The sequence below is a fragment of the Colias eurytheme genome, chromosome 17, assembly GCF_061535395.1.
Source record: "Colias eurytheme isolate Ceu_HAF_F1 chromosome 17, ilColEury1 Martin Lab GWU primary, whole genome shotgun sequence".
NCBI classification, from domain to species: Eukaryota; Metazoa; Arthropoda; class Insecta; order Lepidoptera; family Pieridae; genus Colias; species Colias eurytheme.
In genome coordinates, this window is record NC_142996.1 from 2,202,003 (window position 1) to 2,226,917 (window position 24,915).

General features: G+C 31.7%; 1 protein-coding gene and 1 long non-coding RNA gene across 2 annotated transcripts in view; both read right to left on the reverse strand.

The window, feature by feature from the left end:
* Nucleotides 1-9,703: 9,703 nt before the first annotated feature.
* Nucleotides 9,704-11,103, reverse strand: LOC149901051 (uncharacterized). Its single transcript, XR_016457704.1, has 3 exons — nucleotides 10,583-11,103; nucleotides 10,394-10,455; nucleotides 9,704-10,319 (listed from the first exon to the last, which is right to left on the reverse strand). It is a non-coding gene; the product is annotated as an uncharacterized LOC149901051 (long non-coding RNA).
* A 13,752-nt stretch (nucleotides 11,104-24,855) lies between these two features.
* LOC149901052 (neuropeptide CCHamide-1 receptor-like) overlaps nucleotides 24,856-24,915 on the reverse strand; it is a 61,848-nt gene continuing 61,788 nt past the window's right edge. Inside the window, exon 4 of the mRNA XM_090111991.1 lies at nucleotides 24,856-24,875. Within this exon, the coding sequence (XP_089968117.1) occupies nucleotides 24,856-24,875 (20 nt within the window). The remainder of the gene's footprint in view (nucleotides 24,876-24,915) is intronic.

Here is a 24,915-nt window from a genome sequence, read left to right on the forward strand (position 1 = left end):
ATCAAACTAAATCACATTTTAAGTATATTTTTTTAGTACTTGAGTCCCTTATATAGAACCTTTGTCATAAAATTGGTACATATATTATATGTTTTTCTTTGGTATTATGTCTCAAAATATATAAAACATCTCCTCAAAGCTCAGATACACGTTTACCTTTATATTTTCGTTAATGGAAGTGCTAGATGAAACTGAATCCTACAACGACCCCATATACCTTTAATGTCATTTCAAAAGCAAAGGTCACAAGGATCAATCAATGGTTTTGTTTATGGTTAGTGTATTTTTAGTAGTAGAAATGGGTTTGACATATCGTAAGCATATTTGTGACTGATTTCTTTAAAGATGATTTAGCAAGCAATCTTTTTTTAAAGAACAAGGAGACAGTGAAATTAATGTGATTTTTTATAAGAAGTTAAAGAATAATATTCCTTCAGTTTACAACAAAAAAATGTAATATAATATGTATATGTATATGTATATGTAAAAATGTAATATATGTATATATATATATGTAACACGTTGTGCATTTTTATTTGATCGGATATAGAGCGTACATAATTCGATTTTAATCATGTTCTAAGGAAAGTTTAATATTTTGCGTTTTTCCTCATAATATACTTTTTCATTTAAAAGTTCTTCGAAGCTTCCTTTATTAATTGTATCTTCCATCGAATATTATTATGTATTGTGATAAGTCTGGAAACGATTTTCATTCTGTTTTATAAATAAGGAAATGGAAAGACAATTTATTTGATACTCTTAAAATATGTGCTGAAATGTGTGTAAGATAAATATGATAAACTAAAAAATAAAAATCTTTAATTTTATAATATCTCAAATGGGAAATCGTGATTAAAATTTAATTGGTGTGGAATAACTGTGTGATATGTTTACAAACTCAATTAATAACAATTAACACCGTGTTTAATGTTATTCTAAAGAGATCTCATTTAAATATATTGGACACCGTATTTATCGTTCACTATAAACGAACTTCAGAGGAACGAGGTGATTTATTCGTTTTAGGGCCGATTTTTCAATGCCCAGATAAACAGCTAGATAGACTTTATTCTTCAGTTAACAAAATATTCAATTTTTCAATAGACGAATAGGACTTATCTATCAAATAACTACGTTATTTGAGGAATAAATCTATTTGCCGCCCCAACGGCCAGATAGCGCGCTATTCGACGGTTAGGCATTTGAGTTGACAACTGACGCGTCAAATTTGGGATATTTTCGTATGTCATAACATAGAGCGTAGAATTATTAACAATTAAACCTCTTTCTATATAATTATTATCAATTAAAATCATATTGAAATTGATGTTTTTGATAGTACTGATGACCATGCCATTGAAAATTTGCCGAACGCTGCCTTTAAGTATGTCGTTTCCATCGTAAAATATATAAATTGAAACACAAATTTAACCAAACTCTTTACTCGAATCAAAACAACAATCAACAATCATAGAAGACAAGAGCAATAAAAGACAAACTTAAAATGCATTCCTGACGTGAGTCATAATGACGGTTGTTGACAAATTGCAAGAGTTGACTCTATCCCGCTCTAACCTGACTAATTTAATATGTTTGTTTCGCTACTCCGAGAGCAGAGCTGCCAATATGGAAATATTTGGTCAGATAGTTATTCATCAAATAAATCACGATTGAAAAATAGGCGAGCCGTTATGAGTTAGATAAATAATTGAATAAATCTATTCGAGGGGTAGCTATTAGACTGTTTATCTCGGGATTGAAAAATCGGCCCTTAAACGTTTTTCGTATTCAAAGCATAAATCAGAGTATCGGAGAATAGTCATTTAAGTTTTGTGGAAGGATCGTCAGAGGAGTTACTCAAAGTTAAATGGTCGATGAAATCGTTCAATTTGAGTTGAGCTTTATGGTATGATAGTTGGAGCACGTGACGTTGGTCGTCTTAGACTAAAGGAGGAGGATTTTCCTAGATTTTAGATAATTTTATAAATTAAGGATTTTAACGGATTTTAAACGGGATTTATTCATTAAATTATTATTCCGACGCTTCTTGTATACTCGTATTACTCGCGTAAATCAAACACAAGAAAATACTATTATTGTGAGGGTATTTGTTGCTGTAAAATAATGGTACAAACTATGTAGGTACCCACTCAAACAGCACATACTTTCAATTATTATTACCTATCTTAGGGCGTATTCAGAAAGAAAGCTGGAAACTTATGTGCGCTTACCGGCGCTTGTCAGTGCAAAACATGAGCTTATATATGTTAATATATTTATCAACGCATAGTCTAAACTACTAGACCGATCGGGCTGAAATTTGGTATGCAGATAGCCACTATGATGTAAACATCCGCTAAAAAGTATACTTTTGACATGAAATTTTATTTTTATCTAGCGAACGAAGCTAAGGATAACAGATATATATAAAAGGAATTAAATTAAAATAGATACAGCATCCAAGCTCACATATAAAAATTTCCAGCTCTTACTACTTCTCGAATTTCGAAGTAAATTACTTTAGGATTTACAACGTCACTTAGAACCGAGGCTTAAAAATATATCTTATAAATCTCGATGTCTAGCTGTTCTTCCATTTTTAATTTATTTCTCACAAAAGGATTTATATTTATTTTATAATATATAAGTAATATCATGGACTAATAGAATCTAAAGAGGACTGATGATTGTCATACTAGATCGTACCCCGTAATTTCAGCTTATTGCTAGATGGCGCTCTCATTTGAGCTTATTATTTAATTTGCAGTTTTAAAAGCGCCACCTAGTGACCAATTTTAGAACTAAGGAAACAGCAAACTATCGATTTTCAATTATTACATCTAGAGGGCGTTGTTTTAAAAACTCCGGTGTTTTTGAATTATTATTTTAGTTTTTAGGGAGCATCTAAGGAAGTGAGTACCTCTATTACGATTTCGACACCCACTACAAACATTCGACATAGTGATCAGAGTAGTGTATATAATATAATTATATTATATATATTCTTTATTTTCTGTTAAAAAAATGTCTTATCTTTTTTCTTCTTAAGTATTCCCTTGTAAACAGTATTATTTATATGACCATAAAATACGGGAAAAGAAAAAAAAATGTGGATGTACAGCGATGATTTGAACCAGCATCTATCGATTTTAAAGTACGAGACTCAGTCAACACAGCTACAGGCACTTATACGTCTTACATTGAAAGGAGATTGCCCAAGTGACTATGGCACTTGGTATCGCAATCAAACTTATTGTGTCAAGATGAAATATAGCTCAATTTAAAGCTTGATGTTAGTACTTTTAGAAACGATTAAAGTTTTTATGTAAATAAGCCGCAGTTCACGACAATAAAAATAAAACAATAATTTTATTCAACGCTTCAAAAAAATACTTTATCGAGTTTATACTAACGATGAACGTTAAGTTTTACATTTATTACATAGGTAATATTTTAATTTACAAGACAAATGTGAAAAGTAAATCGTAATAAACATTATAATTCAAAATAAATAACGTCGAACAATGCGTCGAACACATTCATTCAACTATGACATATGACGCAGGACGCTTGCAAGAGAGATAGATATATGTGTCAAAACAGAAACTTTTACTTTTATTTCTATTTATTCGGTATAATTACGACTTAATAGTGATAAATGATGATCATTATAAATACAAATAGGAATTAACAATATCACGAACACGTGACACAACTAGTATTTTACCGATTCCATACGTGGTCATACATGTTTCAAAAGAATAACTTTTACTATTATTTCAATTTATCCGGTATAATTAAGACTTAATATTGATACATATGATCATTATAAATACAAATAGGAATTAACAATATCACGAATACGTGGCACAACTAAAATTTTACCGATACCACCCGTGGTCATTCTCCTAATTGTTCGAGTATTTCTTTGATAAATACAGTTCATAGCAACGCGGTGGTGGAGCATCATAGAGTAACTTATATAGGATTGTGGAGCATCTTAAGGAAGAGAGTTACCTTTAATAAGATTTCGACACCCACTACAAACATTCGACATAGTGATCAGAGTTGTGTATATCTTTATAATATAAAAATGAATCCCAAAATGTGTTGGTAAGCGCATAACTTGAGAACGGATTAACCGATTTCGTTAATTCTTTTTTTATAATATTCCTTGAAGTTCGAGGATGGTTCTTATGTAGAGAAAACGTGAATATGTACCACGGGCGAAGCCGGGGCGGACTGCTAGTCTTCTTCTTATATATAAAAATGAATCGCAAAATGTGTTGGTAAGCGCATAACTCGAGAACGGCTGAACCGATTTCGATAATTCTTTTTTTATTATATTCCTTGAAGTACGAGGATGGTTTTTATGTAGAGAAAACGTAAAAATGTACCACGGGCGAAGCCGGGGCGGACCGCTAGTAATATATATTATTTAAATTCTTTATTTTCTGTTAAAAAAATGTCTATATCTTTTTTCTTCTTAATTATTCCCTTGTAAAAAGTATTATTTATATGACCATAAAATACGGGAAAAGAAAAAAAAAAGATGTACGGCAATGATTTGAACCAGCATCTATCGGTTTTTAAGTACGACACTCATCGATACAGCTACGAGCACCTATACATCTTACGTTGAAATTTATGTTCTAATTGTTCGAGTAATTCTTTGACAAAAACAGTTCATAGCAACGTGGTCCATGGTCTTAGATCATTAAGTAATGGATGGAGTACGCTGGCAAATGTTCTAACTAAACTTTCTGCTGATTTTGGTGCGGGGAAGGTAACTCACACTATTGAAACACAATCACACATTCACAAAAATAATTTGTGTCACGAAAGTCGTAAAAATTTATGACCTTTTAAGCGACGAGTTTTTAAATTCAACTCTATCCCTAAGTTCATAAAGATTAAATTTGTATTTCATTCCAAGTTGTCTCGTGGGGAGTGCGGTTCAATATCGCGTTCTAAATTCAACTTTATAACTTAGATCATAAAGATTAAATTTGTATTTCTTTAATGCCTCAGCCCCCGGAATCACAGACACAATAGAAAATCTATTGTGTCCTGGGCCGTGGTCCGATCGGGCCGCTCGGTGGTCAAGGGGCTAAAAGATAGACTCGTAAGGAATGCGGTTCATTATCGGGTTTTAAATTCAACTTTATCTCTTAGTTCATAAAGATTAAATTTGTATATTTTCTTTCCATGATAGTCTCGTGGGGCCGCATCAATGATCGAGTAATCGACTCGATTATTTGTTTTGATCATATCGCTAAACGATACATCGACGATTATTAGAAATTGCATTTAATTAGAAATGTACGTTAAAAAAATATACACAAATGAAAGGTTATTCCATCTTTTTTAATATTCGACATGTTTGAATTGCTTCTGCAAGGCTTGACAGTGCAAAACGGAATTTTTAGCGGAGCACTCGCAGACGTCCTTTCGATGTTTTAGCCTAGGAAAACGCAGAGTGTTTGTAATCGATTACGCAAGTAGTTTTTATGAAAGCATAAGATTTTTCGATTCGAATAATCTTATACCTCGACAAAAGGGGAAACATCTGCGAGTGTTATCGATTACTTAATGATCTAAGTCCATGGTGGTCACGAAGTCACTCTCGAACAGCGATGAACGAAGTGACAAAAATAGGCGGTCCATCCTAAGGAGCGCTGGTGCAGTGAACTCCCATAAATAATTATAATAAAGTTGTGCTCATTCATTTAACAATTAATATATCTTTAATTTTAAATTAAATTTATCGTATACCTAAACTCCAATACGAATATCAAATGCCTAAATACGGAATCCAATAAGAGGTTAAGAGAAATTTTCAGTCCTTCGCGAAACAAAAGATCACGTAAACATAGCGCAATCCATTTTATAGATCATCTTCATACTTGATAGTATTATTTTTTTATATTTTTATTGAAATTGATTCCAGAAGATAACTTTAAAAATTCATTTTGTTACTTTTATTAGTAGGTACGATCCTTATAAGTATTTTAGTGTATTCAACCAACTTAAAAAAGTGTGACTATTTTACAACAATTTGAATATGAATTGTATACAATATCGAAGCTTTAAAACTAAAACAAAATGATGTGGAGGTAGGGAGGTGGATTTCCTCAATCGAAAAAGGGAGAGACTAGTCTACTCGACCGGCCGGCCGTAAAGGCCCCGATTATTGATGGCGGAAAGTTGTATATATGCTCTGTAGCGAAAACATTTCGCTTGTGCGATTCAGAGCAAAAAATAACATTTAAATAAAAATATTTTTTTGCGTATTATATTTTACGTATTATATTTTACGTTATAGTTTACGTTTTTTGCGTATTATATTTTACGTCAAGATACTATTTGGCACATTGATTTTTTTTGTAGCGACATCTCTTAGCTTCATTAAACCGACTTAATGCTCTAAGGAGACATCTAGTTCTTAAACGTATAAAAAAGCTTATAAAAATGCCAAATGCTACTGTGAGTGACATCTATCGACAAAATTGGGAACTGAGAAACGAGTTACGTTTTTTACTATGGCGATTGTAAGTCTTCTTGAGTGTATTAGTCTATGGTAATATAGTCTTGTTATTTAGATTTCTATGATAGTACCAAACATTAAATACTTATGAGAGTATAATTATGTTTGAATAAGTTTTTGCAGGTGTTAGTTACAACTTACATAAGTAGGTAAACTAAACTTATCGGTAAAATCAATTAAAATAACATTGATTAATTTATTCTTAAGTTTATAAAATGTATCATATATATGGTGATAAAGAATTTTTCATTCATTCATTCAAAATAACCACCTATTAGAATAACCACCTTGCCTATCAAAAATTACAACCTTACTTTATAATAACCGTTGTTTATAATCACACCGGTATACAATAACGATTTATAACTACCGATGCTGTATGCACCTTTAAAAAACCATAACTCGCAATTAAGATTTCTCAACAAACAGGCGATTTCCCTTCAATATCCCGTCATGCATCACATACAATAGTTTTCTCATCCAAAAATACCTAAACCAGATGTCCATCACGTAAACATCGACACGATAAGTGCGCTCTTTTATCGATAAAATAATAAAACTGTCGATAAACATCGCATCGTCAACGACTCTGTTTGAAATGCCTAGGCTGCCCTTGGATAACTCAAAGTATTTCAAATTGAGACTTTACAACAGCTTTTATTCTTTATTTACGACGCTGCCAAATGGCGAAACATTGTGAGATGTACAAATTATTTTTTAACACGATAATAGATTCTTTATATGCTTATAACAATTAATTGGATAACATTATTACATTAACGATGACTGACTAAAAGCTGTGATAATCTTCACACAACTTGTTTGAATTCTTTTAAAATCAAATATAAAAGAATACAAGCTTGATTATCTTTTTAACAAAAAAATTTAATTGGCTTCATGCTTCATGCTAAACTTTAAGCATGGACATTTATTGCAAATCAATCGAAAGCTTCATCTAGTTTGCATGCTGAGCTTAAAGAACAACAGCAAAATCCTCATTTAAAAAATACTCAAAAGAAAATATTAAATGAAACAAATCAGAGCTCATTTCATTAACAAGACAATATATTTAAATTCGCTACGTTGTTCTATCATTTGATGTTGATTTAATATACTCTTTGTCTCGTTCGACCCTCATCCAGTGTTTAATTTTGCCATTCATATATATTTACTGTCCCCTATTCCTCGGAAAGCTAACTATGGAGATGGAGTTTTTGCGGTTGTAAAATTGAATTGACTGTTTGTAATTTGAAAATAGCTACTTTTTATTAGATGCTTAGATACTGTATTTACGTTAAACAAACAATGTCGCTGACTGTTTTGTTTTTGTTTCGTCTAAAATCCTATAACAATCGAATTTATGAATTTTGTTTCATTCATTTGTCGTAAACCTAACTAAAAATAAAGCAAAACTAAACTTAACTTTATGTAGGAAGTGGAAATACGTTTTAAGCTCTGTTGATAATAAAAATACCATTTTATTTTCTAGTATTGATTGGAATTGAATAACGTACGGCCACGAATTGCGCGATAAGCGTGAATATAAATAATTTTTATGGTATTTTGAAACTACTGAATTTCATAGTTTTGCTGCGGCCAAGCTTACTAAAAACAGTGTTTTTTTATTTCGTTACGCGTAATATAGAGATGAGATATGCTGCATTTTCATTGTTGTATTATTTTATCTGCATATTTTATTTTATTATATATTTTTTAAATTAAGTAAGTGAGTAAATTGTAATCGTCTAGGAAAGCGCACATACTTTTATAAAATTTTCTGGTTGGCAGCCGACTCTTATTGATTTTTCTTTAATAATTTTAGTTCGATAGACAGAAATCCGCAGTTTTAGCAGCTCAAAAATAAATTCGTTTGCTGTATACTTTGCCAATTGAATTCTATTTAAATCTTTTATAGTGAAAATAAATACTTTGATCATGATAGTGTTTTCGTGGGTTGTGCACTGAAACGAAATGAAACAAATTGCTGCCTTTCTTTGCTTTTCATTATAATTAATAATGAATACATTATAAACATATAAAAGTATATCTATGGATATCATAGATATATCTTTCTTATTTCTCAATTCATTTACGAAGATTAATATCTTCTCGAAGTAAAAATGTGGTAAAAACTTTGACAACTTTTGACACCTGCCAACCCACATTTGCCAGCCTAACGGATTACGGCCTAAACCCTCGTAGAAGGTCTATAAACCTATAGGTTTTAGCGAAAATAATGTTATAAATATAATGTAATAATTATACAAATCATTCAACAAACACACACAATAAACGTTTTTGACGTTCATTTAATCGGTTTTTATTTCACAAACGACCCGAAAGTGAGCATAACAGCTCTTAAGACGATACACAAAAAAAAAATCCACTGCTTGGCGGGCGGAGTCTAATAGCTCGCTATCGCGAACGCGGGTGTGCGCGAAGTCATTCTTGCAAACTCGCCGCGCTGCCGCTGGCCGACTCGGGACAAACATGTATGGAGTCGTCATACAGTTATAATATTGTCATACATTTATTTAATTGTTGATTTATTGGTTTTATTTTCTTGCTTATAAACAAATAATCTTCTTTTTAACAACTACTTAGACATTATTAATAATTATTATCATTTCGTAATGTTTACTTTATTACAAAATAATAAAGGTTATAAATAATCTTTAAAATAACAAAAAATATTGTAACTCTGAAAAAATGAAATGGTACTCAATAACGCGGACTACTGAATTGATTTAGATAGAATTTGATGCTGACGTAGATATTACATCATGCCCAGAAATGAAAGGTACTATTTCTGAAAGAAGTTATAAACCCTAATTCTTCTCAGTCTAAGTCAAGAGTGGAAGATATCACTAATACAGTAAAACTGATGCGAAACTTTGGATGTTAATTTGTATATTTTTTTGTTAGTTGTTACTTAATCACGTCAAGACTACATTACCAATTTTGATAAAATATAGCTAATTGCCTGGATTTATACATAGGATACTTTTTATCCGAGCTGAACACTTCTGTGGGATAAAACAGGATTCACGATATAACCTAATTCCATGCGGGCAAAGCCGCGGTCGGAATGATATTTTTTTAAATAAAAAAAAAATTTTTTGCACTCTATTATAATTGTAATTATTCATTACAAATAATCAAAATAAAATAGCCAGCACAAAGTTAGGCCCTGGTAGGGTAGGTAGGCAGGTACAGCAATGTGAGACGAACACTGGCTTATTTATACCAATAATAATGTATTATAAACATTAAATTAAGTTTACTTTCTAACAACAAAAATACATAATATTAGCTAATGTGAAAACGAATCAACCAATCATCCCACAACAATGAAATGTGCACACAAATATTCATCCAAATCGGTTCATGTGATTAGGAGGAGTGACTGCAGCGCCATCTTCCGGGCCCAATTGTGTTTCCAGATCACCCAGGAACTCAATTTAATATACTTACACAAAATTTTTCGAAATGAAAACTCACATTACTATGTAAATATGAATATAAACCTGTTTTAGTACTAAGCAATTTCCCGCACAGATGTAGTAAGTATAAATGAAATAAATATCAACATCAAATTCTTTATACAACATACTTATCTACCACCTACTAAGAAATGTAATTCTTGAAATTTTTTCGTATTTTTTTAAATATAATACTACTCCAATGAGCTCCTGTTCCATATTACGGCCACCATACTTCCACTAAGTTCACCATGATTTTTTATTTCTTTGCACTTTGTTGATTTTTGCTAAAAATGGAATCATGCGATAAAACCAGTAGAGCGTTGATAACATACATTTTTGACTGAATAAAGGTACTTACGAAGGAGTGGGTTCACATTGTGAACAATCAGTGGGTTTATTTTCCTTCTGGATTCCGGATTTCTGAAAAGATTATCTATGCTATAAATGAAAAAAATCTTACACATTCGTTATGTACTTAAAACAGGGGTACATATCAAACATCGTCTATAATACAATTATCATCAAATTTAAAATAAAACCAACTTACTTCATTAATTTGTTCCAATTGTAAGCATTCTTTTTCCTCCAACCTTTATGTTTCTTCTTCTTATTTTCTTTATTGTCCCCATTTGTCTCATTTTGTCTTATTGTGTTGTCACCCTTTTTTACGATGGCGCGAGTGACACAAGTTCCCCGTGTGACGGCCGTAGCGGGAATGACTCGTGCAGCGATCGGGGTAGGAAGGTACAGGGCGGCTCTCGCTATATTGGCTGGTCGCGCGCTAATTTCAAGTATTTCTTGTTTATTTCAAAACCATCGCATATTTCAAAATTCTAAAACGGTAGACGTATAGGTTGTATATTTTATAGTTAATATCCAAAAAGTCGTAACTTTACGTTTGTTATTTTGAAGATGCCAGAGATTAAAAAAAAATAACAATGAGAACTTTGTATTTTTTTTCTATCGAGAAAATATCATGGAATCATGTTTCTAAAACGGTAGACGTATTGTGTTACTATTGAACTTTCTTGTCAAGAATTTTCATCACGACAACTTTAATAATATAAAAATTACGAAGGTTTAAAAAGGGCCGTAAATGTTAGAAAAATTAATTCATCACCTTAAACGAAATCCCTTCAACCGAATACGGAATAAACAGAGATCGCGATGATATTATTTATTGAGAGACAAAAGCTTGGGATTATTGGATTCGGCCAGTGAATTATGCTCGTCACGCCCACATGGCATTTAAATTATTCTCTGTGAAACGCCTCAAGAGCTGTCATTATTTAAGTTACGTGTAATTGCTTCTGTGGGTCAGTTCTGTGAAGTTTTTTATGTGTAATGAAAATAAAAGTTGTAGCTATGCGGGGATGGATGTTTCAAACAATAAAAGATGATAAAATCTGTTTGACATTTGCTGCAAGTTGCAACTTGATTAAGCATAATCACGCGGTTTGAAATTTTTAGTGAGCGGGCTAAATTTTCATTTTTCAATGCCATTTTAACTCTTTTACAGTATCGTATTCTTTATTTAAACTATTGATTAATTATTTATATTGGACAGTATTCAGTAAATATATAGGTCGTGTAAAATACTGCTAAAACATAAAATTAATATAATGCACAATTTGCACAAATTATTTAAGAAACACCACAAAAACGAAAGAGCAGAAGTTGAGAGGTTTTATCCCGTAATGTTTTCATTTGCAATTGCTATGTAGAAACTCCGACGTGGGATGTAACAACTGAGTGGAAAATTGGAAGACTTTAGCTCTATGCTTTAGCGGCTTATTGTGTGAAATTTCACGGATTGAACTTGGTATGGGAATTGCTATGCATGTAATAAATGTTTTTGGTAGTACTCGTTTGTATAAAAATTAGTTTTAAAATCTTTAAACAAATGAAAGTAATACGATATTATTATTCCACTAAAATACGACGCTTTTGAATCGTAAAATAAAAAAATAATGTAAATAGATATTATGTGATCAATGATCATGCTTCAACGATCGTTGAAATATTTTTTGAAGTAAACTAAAACTATGTTCAAGAATATTTTGAAAATATTCACACCTTTTATTTCAGACCAAAACCTTTATATTTTTATACTTATTGGATACGCAGGAAAAAAGTTTTACGATATCCCTATAAGAAGTTCTGAATTTCAAGTTCAAACTTCGATTTCAAAAGTTATTTCAAGGCAGATAAGGAAAGTTGAAGGTTTTGAATATTTTTGTTGGTTTATTTTTATATGAACTAATATACTTCTATTATCCAGGTTTTTAACGAAATACTGAAATATTTTTGTAGGATTAATTCATTATTTGTAAAATGTTCGAATAAACGGTGTATTTAATATAATATGACCTATGAATATGACCAATGACTTATTATAAAATAATGTCCTCCGCCGCGTCTGTCTATTCGCCATAAACTTAAAATTAAATGCACCGACATTAACATGAACTCTGTTCTCACTAATGAAAATATTGTTTTTCGAGTAAGGTAAGATGATAATATTTTGAGTTTTAGACAGCACGACCGACGCGACGTAGCGACAAGTAATTAATACCTACCTAATGCGTGTTTTAATTAGTTACGACTCTTTTTACACTTTCGATTCGTCTTCAAATCCAATATCACCACCATATAATATATAAATGTCTGGATTATAAATCTTCACTCGAGATTGAAGCTAGCAATTATCCGATTAGGTTTTCGTGAAAAGTGATACAAATAAAGTGACTTTTGTAATTATTTGCTAGCTTTTACGTCCCAAGAGAGACATTGGCTTTGTACACGCAATACAAACCTAGATCTAAGAACAAATGATTCCATTCTAGCACTAGTTATTGCCTGCGACGTTGTCCATGGGGAATAGAAACGTCAACGGATTGGAACATTTTTTGTATTGTATTTATCTTAGGTTTAATATTTATTATTAATTTGAAATGTTTTAATGTGGATGTACATCAATAAATGTACCTACAGGTTACGACGTTATATTGTAGGGCTTATACTTGGAATAATTTAAAATCAAAGTACCTAACCTGTAGAAATAATTGCTTTTGCGTAATATAGAGCTTTAACAATCGCTACTCCATTATTCATATAAGTGCAAGTGTAAGCTTGGAATCACATTTAATTTATTACCTTCTAGAAAACTTAAATGAATATTATCTGGATGACTAAATACTATTATTTGTGCAACAAAAGCATGAGGGAAATATGTGTAAGTTATTACTGATATAATCTTTTATGCAGCGTATCAATCACTATCATCACTACATAGTATAAAACAAAGTCGCATTCTCTGTCCCTATTTCCCTATGTCCCTATGTCCCTTTGTACGCTTAAATCTTTGAAACTACGCAACGGATTTTGATGCGGTTTTTTTTAATAGATAGAGTGATTCAAGAGGAAGGTTTATTTGTATAATAACATCCATTAAATAGTGGAGAAGTACTGTTATTTTTGAGGTTTCTAATGTGATGTCGTAAATAATTACATTTTATCCGCTTACATTGCAAACGCAGGCTGAACCCTACGAGTTTTATCAAAATAATGTACTAAGTATTGTACACATTGAAAAGGTCTACAGAAAAGTCCGCGATGGCATATGTCTATCTCTTATGGATAACCCACAATAACTTTTTTTTGTCATTTACTTTTTACGACAAATAATGGCTAATTATCGAAGCGATTTTAACCAATACAGCATTAATCCTTAACCAATTAAATACCTTGAATACATTGTTCATTTAATATAGATCTATATAGCCCTTTACACCGTATGATTTAAGTGAATATTTTCGAAGATATTACAGATTTAAAAATTGCGGGGCGTACCGTTTGCGGCGGTACCGGCCGGCCGGGCCGCTATGTTTTTTTATACAACGTTAAAAGTTTTTCTGTAGTGTATTTAGTATCAGCATTCAGCATTGCACCCGTGCGAAGCCGGGGCGGGTCGCTAGTTTAGTATAAAAGACGTGTGGCACTCGGGGACTGCCGCGGTAAAGCTATTGTTCAAGAATAGTATGCGTTCAAGCCACACCTCCGTGTCCGTCGGAGTGGGGAGCGTGAGGTTTTGTCGTTACGGAATTTCTCGATTCGATCCCCGCGCTCAAGGCCCGCGATAGAAGCTATGCAATAGCTTAATAATATAAAATGAAGTTCGTTGAAGTCCACTTTCTATAGTAGGTATGCTGCATGAAGCGTAGTTAAAATGTCTTTGATATATCACAAACAAGGATCTAACTATTTCAACGTATATTGTTTAAACATTTTAATTAACTTACCTATCTACTATACAATATAATACTTAATATTATATGCTTTTCATATAAAACTTTTAGTTAATAAAAGACAAAAGGCTGAAGTTAACAATGTAGTTAATCATCAGATGTTGGTGATTTTAATTTACTTATATTATATCAATTCGTAAAATTATTATTTTTAGCGTACAAAGAAAAGGGAATTTTACAAGACTTTTTGTGGGTTAAAATATGAATAAAAACAACATATTATAATGTCTTTAACTTTATAATGTGGATAACGTATGATGAATAAGAGAGTTTTTGCTAATTCAGGCCAGGCAATGCCAGGGCAGGAACATACGAGGGAAATAAAATTATTCCTTTATATATTTTACTTTCGAACCTAACGTAATAATGGCAAACACTATTACTTTAATAAAGCATGGATAAAATTAATATTTTATATTATAACTCGTAAGCAGTGTTCTTAAAAAATAGCAATATTAAATATGAAATTTCCCATACAACATAATCGAGCGTCATTTTACTTTGATATAAGACTTTATCTCATATGAAACTGTCAACAACATGAGCAATAAACCTGAGAACCAGGTAAAAAATTATCTATTCCCGCTGAACAACTTATTTTCAAAGCGTTTTCAATAAAAAAGAAATTGTTTTTTTTTTATTTGATTAAGTTGAATTGAAATTAGGACTAAGTTTGTCCGATGGTCGAAATATTATAAAACATAATATTTAAAATGCGAAAATATATAAATTTGTTAAAAATATAGTTATAACCTGCGAGTCCATTTTCGTAACGGCCGCTAATAGTTCTGTAAAATTAACCAATATTAAAGTTTCTAAAAATAGCTTGTAGGACTATCTAAAAGTCACGTAGTCTGAAAGCTTTGAGTGAAAATTTTAGTGTTACTCCTAATGATCAGTATTAAGTCTTTTAAACAGAATTGTACAACCCTATTAGGGATAATTAGGATTTTGCAAGGATTATATTCATAAAAACACGAACATTATCATTGGATTAGGGCTGTCGCAAGTCGACAAAAAAATTAGACTTTCACTTGATCGAGGACGCAGAAAAATTATTCGTTCGAGTTAATTTTGTCTTTTTGCACAACGTTCTTTTTACTTTTTTACACATACGAGTAGGTACGTGGCAATGACAACACATAAAGGCCATTCTTTACATTTCGCCAGTTTCATTTTAAGCTATTTTATTTTAGATAATTTTAAACCTATAACCAGTTTTACCGAGTACGTAAAAAGACGAAAAGTTTATCAACAGATACTTTCCTATAACATTATTTTCAGCACTTAGTATAGGAATTCTTTTACTATTAAATGCATATGTTGCATCTATTAAATATAACAATGAACGTAGGTATATTTTGCATTCTTTAACAAAAACCCTCGGGCGATCATTTTTTCAATATTTGGATATTCAAAAACCTTTGCAATCGACGTGTCCTTTGATATCGACGTTGTATAAATGGAACAAAGAAAAACCAAAAGCTATCATGGGAATCAGAGGACAATATAATCCAATATAATAAATTGATAAGATATTTTTATGCTTGTTTAAATAATTTATGTGTTACAGGAGATTATTTTTCATGGGAAGTGTTATTGATTAGTTTTATGAGTGCTAATAAATAAAATTGTTATAATTCTGGACAAACACTCATGTAATTTTAGCAGTCTAGTACGAAAATATGATCATCTGAAAATAATTATAAACAGAACAGCTGTTATCTCTAATCTTCCTTAGGATATTAGTTATTACATGAAATAATATTTCTAAAATGCAATGTATTTTGAAGTAACTGCCATTTGAGACCATTGAAAATTAGTATTCCTGAAGCCGAAAGAAGAAGCGTTAGTCTGATAAATAATTATTAAAAAAATCTATTAAATTGTAGCTAAGAAGATTCACAGCTAAAAATTTGAAAGGATAAAAATAATAAAATGATTCCCACATAATTGGCTATGTGGAACTTCACATGCGACAGTTAACCATTTTCAAAAGTTAACATCACACGAGTTCTGCCTCTATTTAATGTTCGCAACTTTCTCATTGCATCCGTACTGTAACTCAATTTTATCAGAACTAAGGAAATGTTTCTTTACTATCATTAAACATTTATGGCTAGTGGTTTCTGAAGACTTTAATCTTTAGTATCTTTAATATTATCACGTATATTATATTCCAAACGAATGGAAAACATCGTCAGGAAACCGACATGTCGAAGAATCAAAAGTTCGACGACATGTCATTGTGACAAGTTCACAAGTATAGGCAGGTAATAATGATGACGACACTTTATTCATGCTTCAAAGATCATCATCGTCGTTATCAAAATGAGCAAAACGTAAGTAGGAATCATAGCAAGGCCATATCACCTGCCCAGTAAATCTACAATTTAACACAATCACGTTATCATAATTTTATCTTAAAATATCTATTCGCTCAGAGCTATAGAAATGTATTAATAAGCGAGAATATCAATTAATAACAAGCTAAAATTTCGTGCATCATTTTGCTCTGATGCGCGGTCCGCGCGTCAGTTTATTGAAATTCTACCGCAACATAATTATTATACTAAAATGGCGAATTCAGTAGTGTCGCTTAATATTATCAATTTATTCGAGCGTTTATAAATTTCACAGTTCAGTGCGATTCGGGAGACCTGTTATAGCTTTTAAGTGTTTCGGTCAATCGTGGAAAATTTTGTGTTTTTACTTCCTCTGAATATTTAAGCTATATTATATTAATTTTCAAAGGGTGATCTCTTTGACTATAGACGTAGGTATTTAACTTGAATCATCAAAATGAAGGTCTCTGTTGTCTGGTGTGATGTGGGGTAGATGCATTTTACCAATTTCACTTACCGTTACCGAAAATATTAGTCAGTTCAATAAAGAAACGAATCTTCAATGGCGGCCAAAGCTGACTTTGACAGATGGTAGGATCATCAAAAAAGAAAATAAAAATAACGTAAATTGATAATTATTTTATTAATTATTTCAAATTGTTTGTTGACAAACTTTTTTGTTATTGTATTTGTGTATTTATATGAATTATCATATTTACGTATACAGAATGTAATAAAATCCCCATAATACTTGTAATAAGCCCATAAAACTGAACAACTTTTCCCAAAGAACATATTTTGTCAAATTCCAATAAAACATTATTTACTTTCGCAAATGCATAATTGTCATTGTAAATTTATGATAAAAACTATTATAGGGAAAATCAAATACATTTTAGTAATTTTATTTTTCCATTTTTTTTTTGCATACCGTACGGCCGTGTGTGAGCGAGAGGGAATGATAAGCGCCGCCATTGAAGATTCGTTTCTTTAAAGAACTAACTAATACGTAGGCAATTTGTGCCAGATCATTCGTTTGTTTTTTCCCCTATTATATTGAGATGTTTAATTTGGCTCGGGACAAATCGGGTTATTTTCGTTTAGTGTAGATGTTGGAAGCTAGTCTGTGCATATCAAACTAGATTAATTCATCTAACCGAGTAATGTTGCCCGGTTCTTATCCCTTAAGAAAAAATACATAACGTGCTTGTATTTATTCTACCAAGTAACTATTCTGGGCTCTTTGTATTAAATAATAATGAGCCATGAGCAATATATCAAATTTCCACAGTTTCAGCCTCTCTTTGACGTTGCAATCAATCACATGTCCTTTTGTTGTTCAATAACATATTATATTATAACAAAACGTGAGAGGAAAAACACGGAAACAATAAGAGTTCATATAAATCTATGCTTAGTATCAAAATTGTTTATATAGTTATATCTTCTTATATATAAAATTCTCGTGTCATCTTCTTATATATAAAATTCTCGTGTCACAATATTAGTCTGCATACTCCTCCGAAACGGGTGGACCGATTCTCATGAAATTTTCTGTGCATATCGGGTAAGTCTGAGAATCGGCCAACATCTATTTTTCATATGTACCACGGGCGAAGCCGGGGCGTACCGCTAGTAGAAGTATATAAAATACCATGTTTATAGTCTATTACATGTTTTGTAGGTAAGTAATAGTAAAGATTTATTCTCTAAAAGTTCTGATCAAGTACTCTTAGAAAGAAAATAATAATGCTGACATGACTTGAATAAAAATTAACATTTCAAAAAAAACTTTCAGTTCCCTTAATATGTCCATACTGCAAATAAATATGCCCACTAAAAGTCATCGTAAATAAATTGAACAGTGCATCGAATTTATTATACTCATATCATTGCTTTTTATCGACTGAACGTGGGATGCTGTATCCAGGAACATTTGTGCTTCAATACGGTACGATGTTGGATTCCCGCCAAATCTCAGTTAACTGAAGTAACGGAAAGTTTAACGGGTTTGTAGCCAAATGGTAGGACTCATTAACTGAGATGGAACCATTTGGGATACTGATTTAAGTCTTGTTTTATAGCTGTCACCACTTGGAGTTTGTAGGATTGAAGTCAGACGTAAGTTACGTTATTTGACATGCTATACTCCGATTTCATCATCTCTTGTGTATGAATAATGTAGCAGCTGAAAGAATGAAAGTTGTATTAATAAATTTGTATATTATAGAACTGATTTTGATAATTGGCAGTGTTCTTGCTTCCGCACCAGAATAACAAATAAGCTATAAAAATTCGTGCTATTGCCCATGACTTGCCGACACTGAAACAGCGTGCTAAAAGTTAGTCCTATCCTCGTAATATTATACATGCGAATGTTTGTACAAGGACGGATATATTATGTATGTTTGTTAATCTTTCTCCAAACATTCAAAAGATTTTGATAATACTTGCGGTGATGCAGCTTATGTATCAGCAGCATCAGAATAATAAAAGCTACAGAAATATTACCCATGGCTTCATCCGCAGGTAAAACCGCGTGACTCAGTTAGTAATACGATATTTAGAAATATTTAGTTATACGATATAGAAGAAATTCAATTGTGATTATAATTTGTGTAAGTATTCATTTATAAAATCGAAGTTGAGTATTATAAATATTTATCATGTTTATATTGACAGACCAAACAAAGTTAACTTTACATATTGAAATATAAATATCGTATATTTTCATTCAAAGCCAATGCATATTGCTTATTTTGTATGCATTTGAAGAAATGTGTGCATATCAGATTACCGCTGGGAAAATTTATTACAAGGATACGTTATCATTTCATGCATTTATAAAATGTACACAGAACGTTTATAATCACACGAGCATGCAGGAAACCTTGTTTTTATACTCTTTAGAGAGACGGTTGCTCTTTATAAAAATGTATTTTACCTGTAAGGTAATCATTTCCAAAAGTACGCTGTTCAGTAAAACGTGGTAAAAGTGCGTTACTTAATTACTTTGTGTTAATTGTTAAATATTTTGACAATTGACGTAAAAAGCCTATGTATATGCCATTCTGTTAATTTATTTTGTTGTAATAATATTGTTACATTAATAACTAACCGCAAGTCGCAAAATTCGTTGATTATTTTCACGTTACTACTATTCAATAGCTTAGTCAAAGAGTACATTCCCTTATAGTATTGTAATACAATGAAATTCTTTTTTGTTAATATCAGTTTAGGAGTTCCATGAACTATTTTTAATCAACAATCCTAAAGCGACGGTTTTCTATTCGTAGTGTTTTTATTAAACAACATGTTTCAGGGGACATTCTATTGCGTATAAAACACAATCTATTGCGTATAAAATTGCGAAACGCGATCAAAAGCTAATCAATACAATACAGGATTAAAACACCAGAATTCTATGTTGAATTCAAAAGGGTCTTACAGGCAAAGTGTGCACACACCTGTGTGCATAAACTTCAAAACTAGTGGAAAATGAAAATATAATCCCTATTTCCTATTTCCTAATTCCAAAGAGTCCTAGAGCCAAAGCAATGGTGTGCATAAACTTCAAAACTGGTTGAGAATGGTGTAATAAAATTCATTTACCATAAAGCCAAAGGAAAATCGGTCGTGTCGTGTGAGATCGCATTCCGATTTCGTAGTTTCCACTCTATTTTATGGTGAAACATAACCCCTATGGGGCGATCACCCTTACGGATGTGGAGTTATTTTTCCTATGAAGGTTCTATTACGCTTGGTGAAATGTCCCTTATGGGATAAAAAGGAGCAGATGTAAGGAATACCGATGTAATAGGTAGAGTGGTACCATTTAAATATTAAAAGTGGATGTTATTCCGTTCTTCTTTAGGGAAAATGTTCAAGTTTAACAAACCGTTTGATATTATTAAAGACAACATTTTTATACATTGTGAAATTTTATGGAGAAAGTTTTGTTTATCATTTTTTTCTTTCGTCGTTTGATTTTTCGTTTTTCCTCATTAAAGACGTCGTTATTTCTGTTTTGCAATAAGGGTTGTTGAAACCATGTACTGGAGTTCGTTTGTACATTATCTTTAGTTTGTTGAACACTATAGTTCACAGTCCCATGGTCGATTTCACGGGCGCCTAACCCGAAATTGAATAAAGGAAGAGTTGCATGAAATTGTGGCCGGTGCAATTTATATCCTATCCCATACATTGATCCCGCTGTTAAATCATGCCGTCGTTGTGAGTGATAAATCGCATATTGTTCAAGCCAGTCAAGTATGCCATGGTTTATACTTGCAAATTGTATGTAGGCGTACCTGTCGCTTCTATTTATGTTCCTTATGGATGAATAAGTATATGGATGGTTTTTTTTCGTTTGGTTTACCAAGTTTCATAGACCATCAACCTCATAATTTACAATAATTTATCCTACAATCAAATTACAGGATGTTATTTTAGCAGATTTTAATCATTCGATATTCAAGAGATGTATGCAAATTTTCGGAAATATTTGCGATATATACACGTCTCATGATATATTTTTATTTCTTTGCATTGAAAGTTTTTAATTTATTTAAGAATTTAACGTAGAGGCTATAAAATTTTCAGTTAAAAATAATTGACGTAGGCATCAATAAAATTGCTATTGCTGTTTTTAAGAGCTAGTAAAATATTTAGTACCTAGTTAATAACAACAGTCATTAAATAAACAAGGCTTCAAGGATAATCCACTTTCAACAATACGATTAATGTCTTTACTACAATAAATTAAAAAAGCGTGTAGGTATGTAAGTTGTTTAACTGTTTAAGTAAAAACAAAGTTAAATGCAAAGGAAAGGCACTTAATTTTATTTACTTTTTACCTTAAATAATTGATAGAAAATTGAGCTTTATTATTTTACCTAGAGTTTTTATAATCATCTTCAATTAACTTTCTTTAGGTAGGTACTCGAAATGTATAAAAAATATGTAGGTTTATATGAAACACATTTTTTTTAACTTTTATTATAAGTTTCTGCGATTGTTTGTAATAAAAAATAATTTGGAAAATCCAAAAGTGCACGCCTCATAATTTTTTTTTAATAAATATTTATTAATTATTATTTTTGTTTATTTAATAACAATTAAACCACATCGAATCAGACCCTGAAAAATGAAAGGGTTCTATTCCTGAGCATACTCAAGCGTAAGAGAAAAAAAAAGACTCGATTAGTAAAGTATTTCGGTCGCTATCGTGTTAACAAGAAAAAGGATCCGCACATACAGACACACGGACGTCCAAGACAGAACTTTTTTAAACTGTTTTTTAACTAGTTTAAATAACAAAAATGACATCAAAAATATCATGAACGTTAAAAATAGTGTTTTTTCTTAATATGTGTGTGTATGTATTATCTTACAAGTGCAATGTATGATACATAAAGACATTTTAAGTTTGAAAAATCAGATGTTTTGCGCGAAGTGACAGTAGTACCCACCTCAACGCTTCGCTTATGAGGCGTGCAACAATGAGTATTTACAGTGAATAATATTATAAATAGCACGTATGAGAGAGTAAGGTAAAATAAACAAAGGCCAAAGTCCAAAAAAACACTCAAATTAATTGGTTCCAGGTTTTTTAGTACTTGACTATATAAAGACGCAGAATCAAACAGTTTGCTTTGATATTATTTGTAAATAGAGGTATGTAATAAATAGGTTTGCGGAAATGGAGTGACCATTTCGACAGACTGAAGTCACGTTTCGCAAACTGCTAATTAGTTTATCTAGCAATCAATTATTGGATAAAGTTTCGGATGATTTACATTTTCCGCTCTGCCGTTTGTCCTTTAGTGATTAGAATTGTAGTATCAATTTGAGTAAATTGTTGCATTTAAGATCGAAATAGAGTGATAAAACTAGACATTTTGTTAAAGGTATATTCAGTTGAAATTTGGATAACTTAGTATAGTATTTATTTTATTAGAGGAATCATAATTGGTTGAAATCTGGCTTATTTTGTATTTTTTACTTTCTTTGTTTCAAAGTAGCGAATGAGTCCCAGTGGAAGACTACAGCTGACTGTACGCAGTTAGCTAAGAGAAGTTGGGCCATTTAGTAAAAATTTCATGCATGAGTATTTTTTATTATGTTTTGTCGTATTAGTAATTAGTTCATTTTCAGTATTTCAAGGATAGAAGAGGAAACTTTGGAAACATTTCTTTGTATTAATTTTAACCCGACTGATCTCGAGGAAAGTCTTATTCTGCGTTAGAAACAGTATAAATATTTAATAGCATGTAGGAGGAAAAGGTAAACAGGAATTTTTTCTTCATTCATATTTTCTAAAGATCTTTAGTAATTCGCATGCAAATAAATAACTCTGGCATAATGACGTTGATAAACATAGTCATTTCTAGTTAATTTGAGGGGTGGGCGCAGGTATCTGTAGCACAGTTTTTACTAACACAGATACCGGAGTTCCTCCTATTTTTATTGTATAATTTTTCAAATAAGTTTATGATATTAACTTTATGTGTAACTTTATGTGTTATTTTGCTGAATAAATGAATTATGAATTATGAATTATAAACCTTGATATTATATGTAATGTTGCATAGCCGTATTTTTAGACCTGGCTAAAGCATTCGACACAATATCACTCGGACTACTCGCAAAGAAACTGGAGGTAATGGGAGTTAGAGACACAGCGTTAAATTGGTTTAAGAGCTACTTAACGGACCGCACTCAGTGCATAAAAATTGACAGTAACCTTAGCTCTAAACAAAAAATAGAATTCGGTGTTCCACAGGGAAGTGTTCTCGGCCCCACTCTCTTCACCATTTACATTAATGATATACTCAAACTGACTATAGAAAACTCCCACACAATTGCTTATGCCGATGATACTGCTGTTCTGTTTCACGGTAAAGATTGGAAACATGCACAAAAGGTTACAGAACTAGGATTATTAACCATACTAGAAGCTCTCAACAAAAACCTACTCACCTTAAATCCTAGGAAAACGAAATTCTTGTCTTTCTCAAAATCCGCACATCAAAAGCTTTTGCCAAATCAGACTATTAAACTTCATACTTGTACCAACCCCAACATCACTCACTCAACTTGCGACTGTAATCACATCGAAACCACTCCATTTATAAAATACTTAGGAGTTACTTTAGATAGCAACCTAAACTACAATCAACATATAACAGAAGTTTCAGCTAAAATAAGGAAACTCATCTTCATAATGAAGAAGCTCCGCAACTGTACCCCCATTAATATTTTACGACAAGTATACATATCTCTCTGTCAATCCGTAATGAATTACAGCATCTCCGTTTGGGGAAGTGCCGCTAAATCACACCTTCTGCAATTGGAGAGAGCACAACGTGCATTAATCAAAGTAACTCTAAAAAAGCCTTTCCGCTTTCCGACAAACGAACTGTATCGGGAGTTCAATGTTCATCGCGTCCGCCAACTATACATACTATCAGCAGTTACCCTTACCCACAAATCTGTTGCTTCACGCCCCGATTACGAGGAACTACTAAGGAAAAGAAAATATCGTATCCCACTTCCTGCATACAACTCAAAAATAGCTAGACGAAGTCCATCTTACTCACTCATCCACACTTACAATAATGTCTGCAAAACTAAATCACTGAAGAATTGTAACTTGCACAAATGCAACAAGATAATGAAATCCTGGCTTCACGAATTAACGTATAGCGACACAGAAGACCTGGTTTAAACGTAAGAATGAAAACAAAGCAATTAATAAATTTTCTTCTCGTCCGTTTTTGGAACAAAATATAAAGCATTGATAGTACAAATACACACACAGAAGTATAAACTCACACTCAACCACACACACACACACAATCACAAACACACTCACACACACATCACACACGACTCTCATATACACAATCACACACGACCCTCTTATACACAATCACACTTCTTGTTAAATAAATAATATTTCTATTTTAATGTCAAAGTGTTCCTATGTAACTAAACTTTAGACTTTTTAGAGACCAATAACATTTCTTAGATCCAAGACACAGGCAACAGCCTAGTTTGGATCTCCTATAAAACTGTAATGTACTGCTTTTTTGGTAAATAAAGATTTTTATTTATTATTTATTTATTTATTATATAAATATACATTGCATAGTTCGATGAAGTAATCACGCAGAAACTTTCAGACCTGTGGATTTATAAAAACGTACTTCACCATACCAGCATAA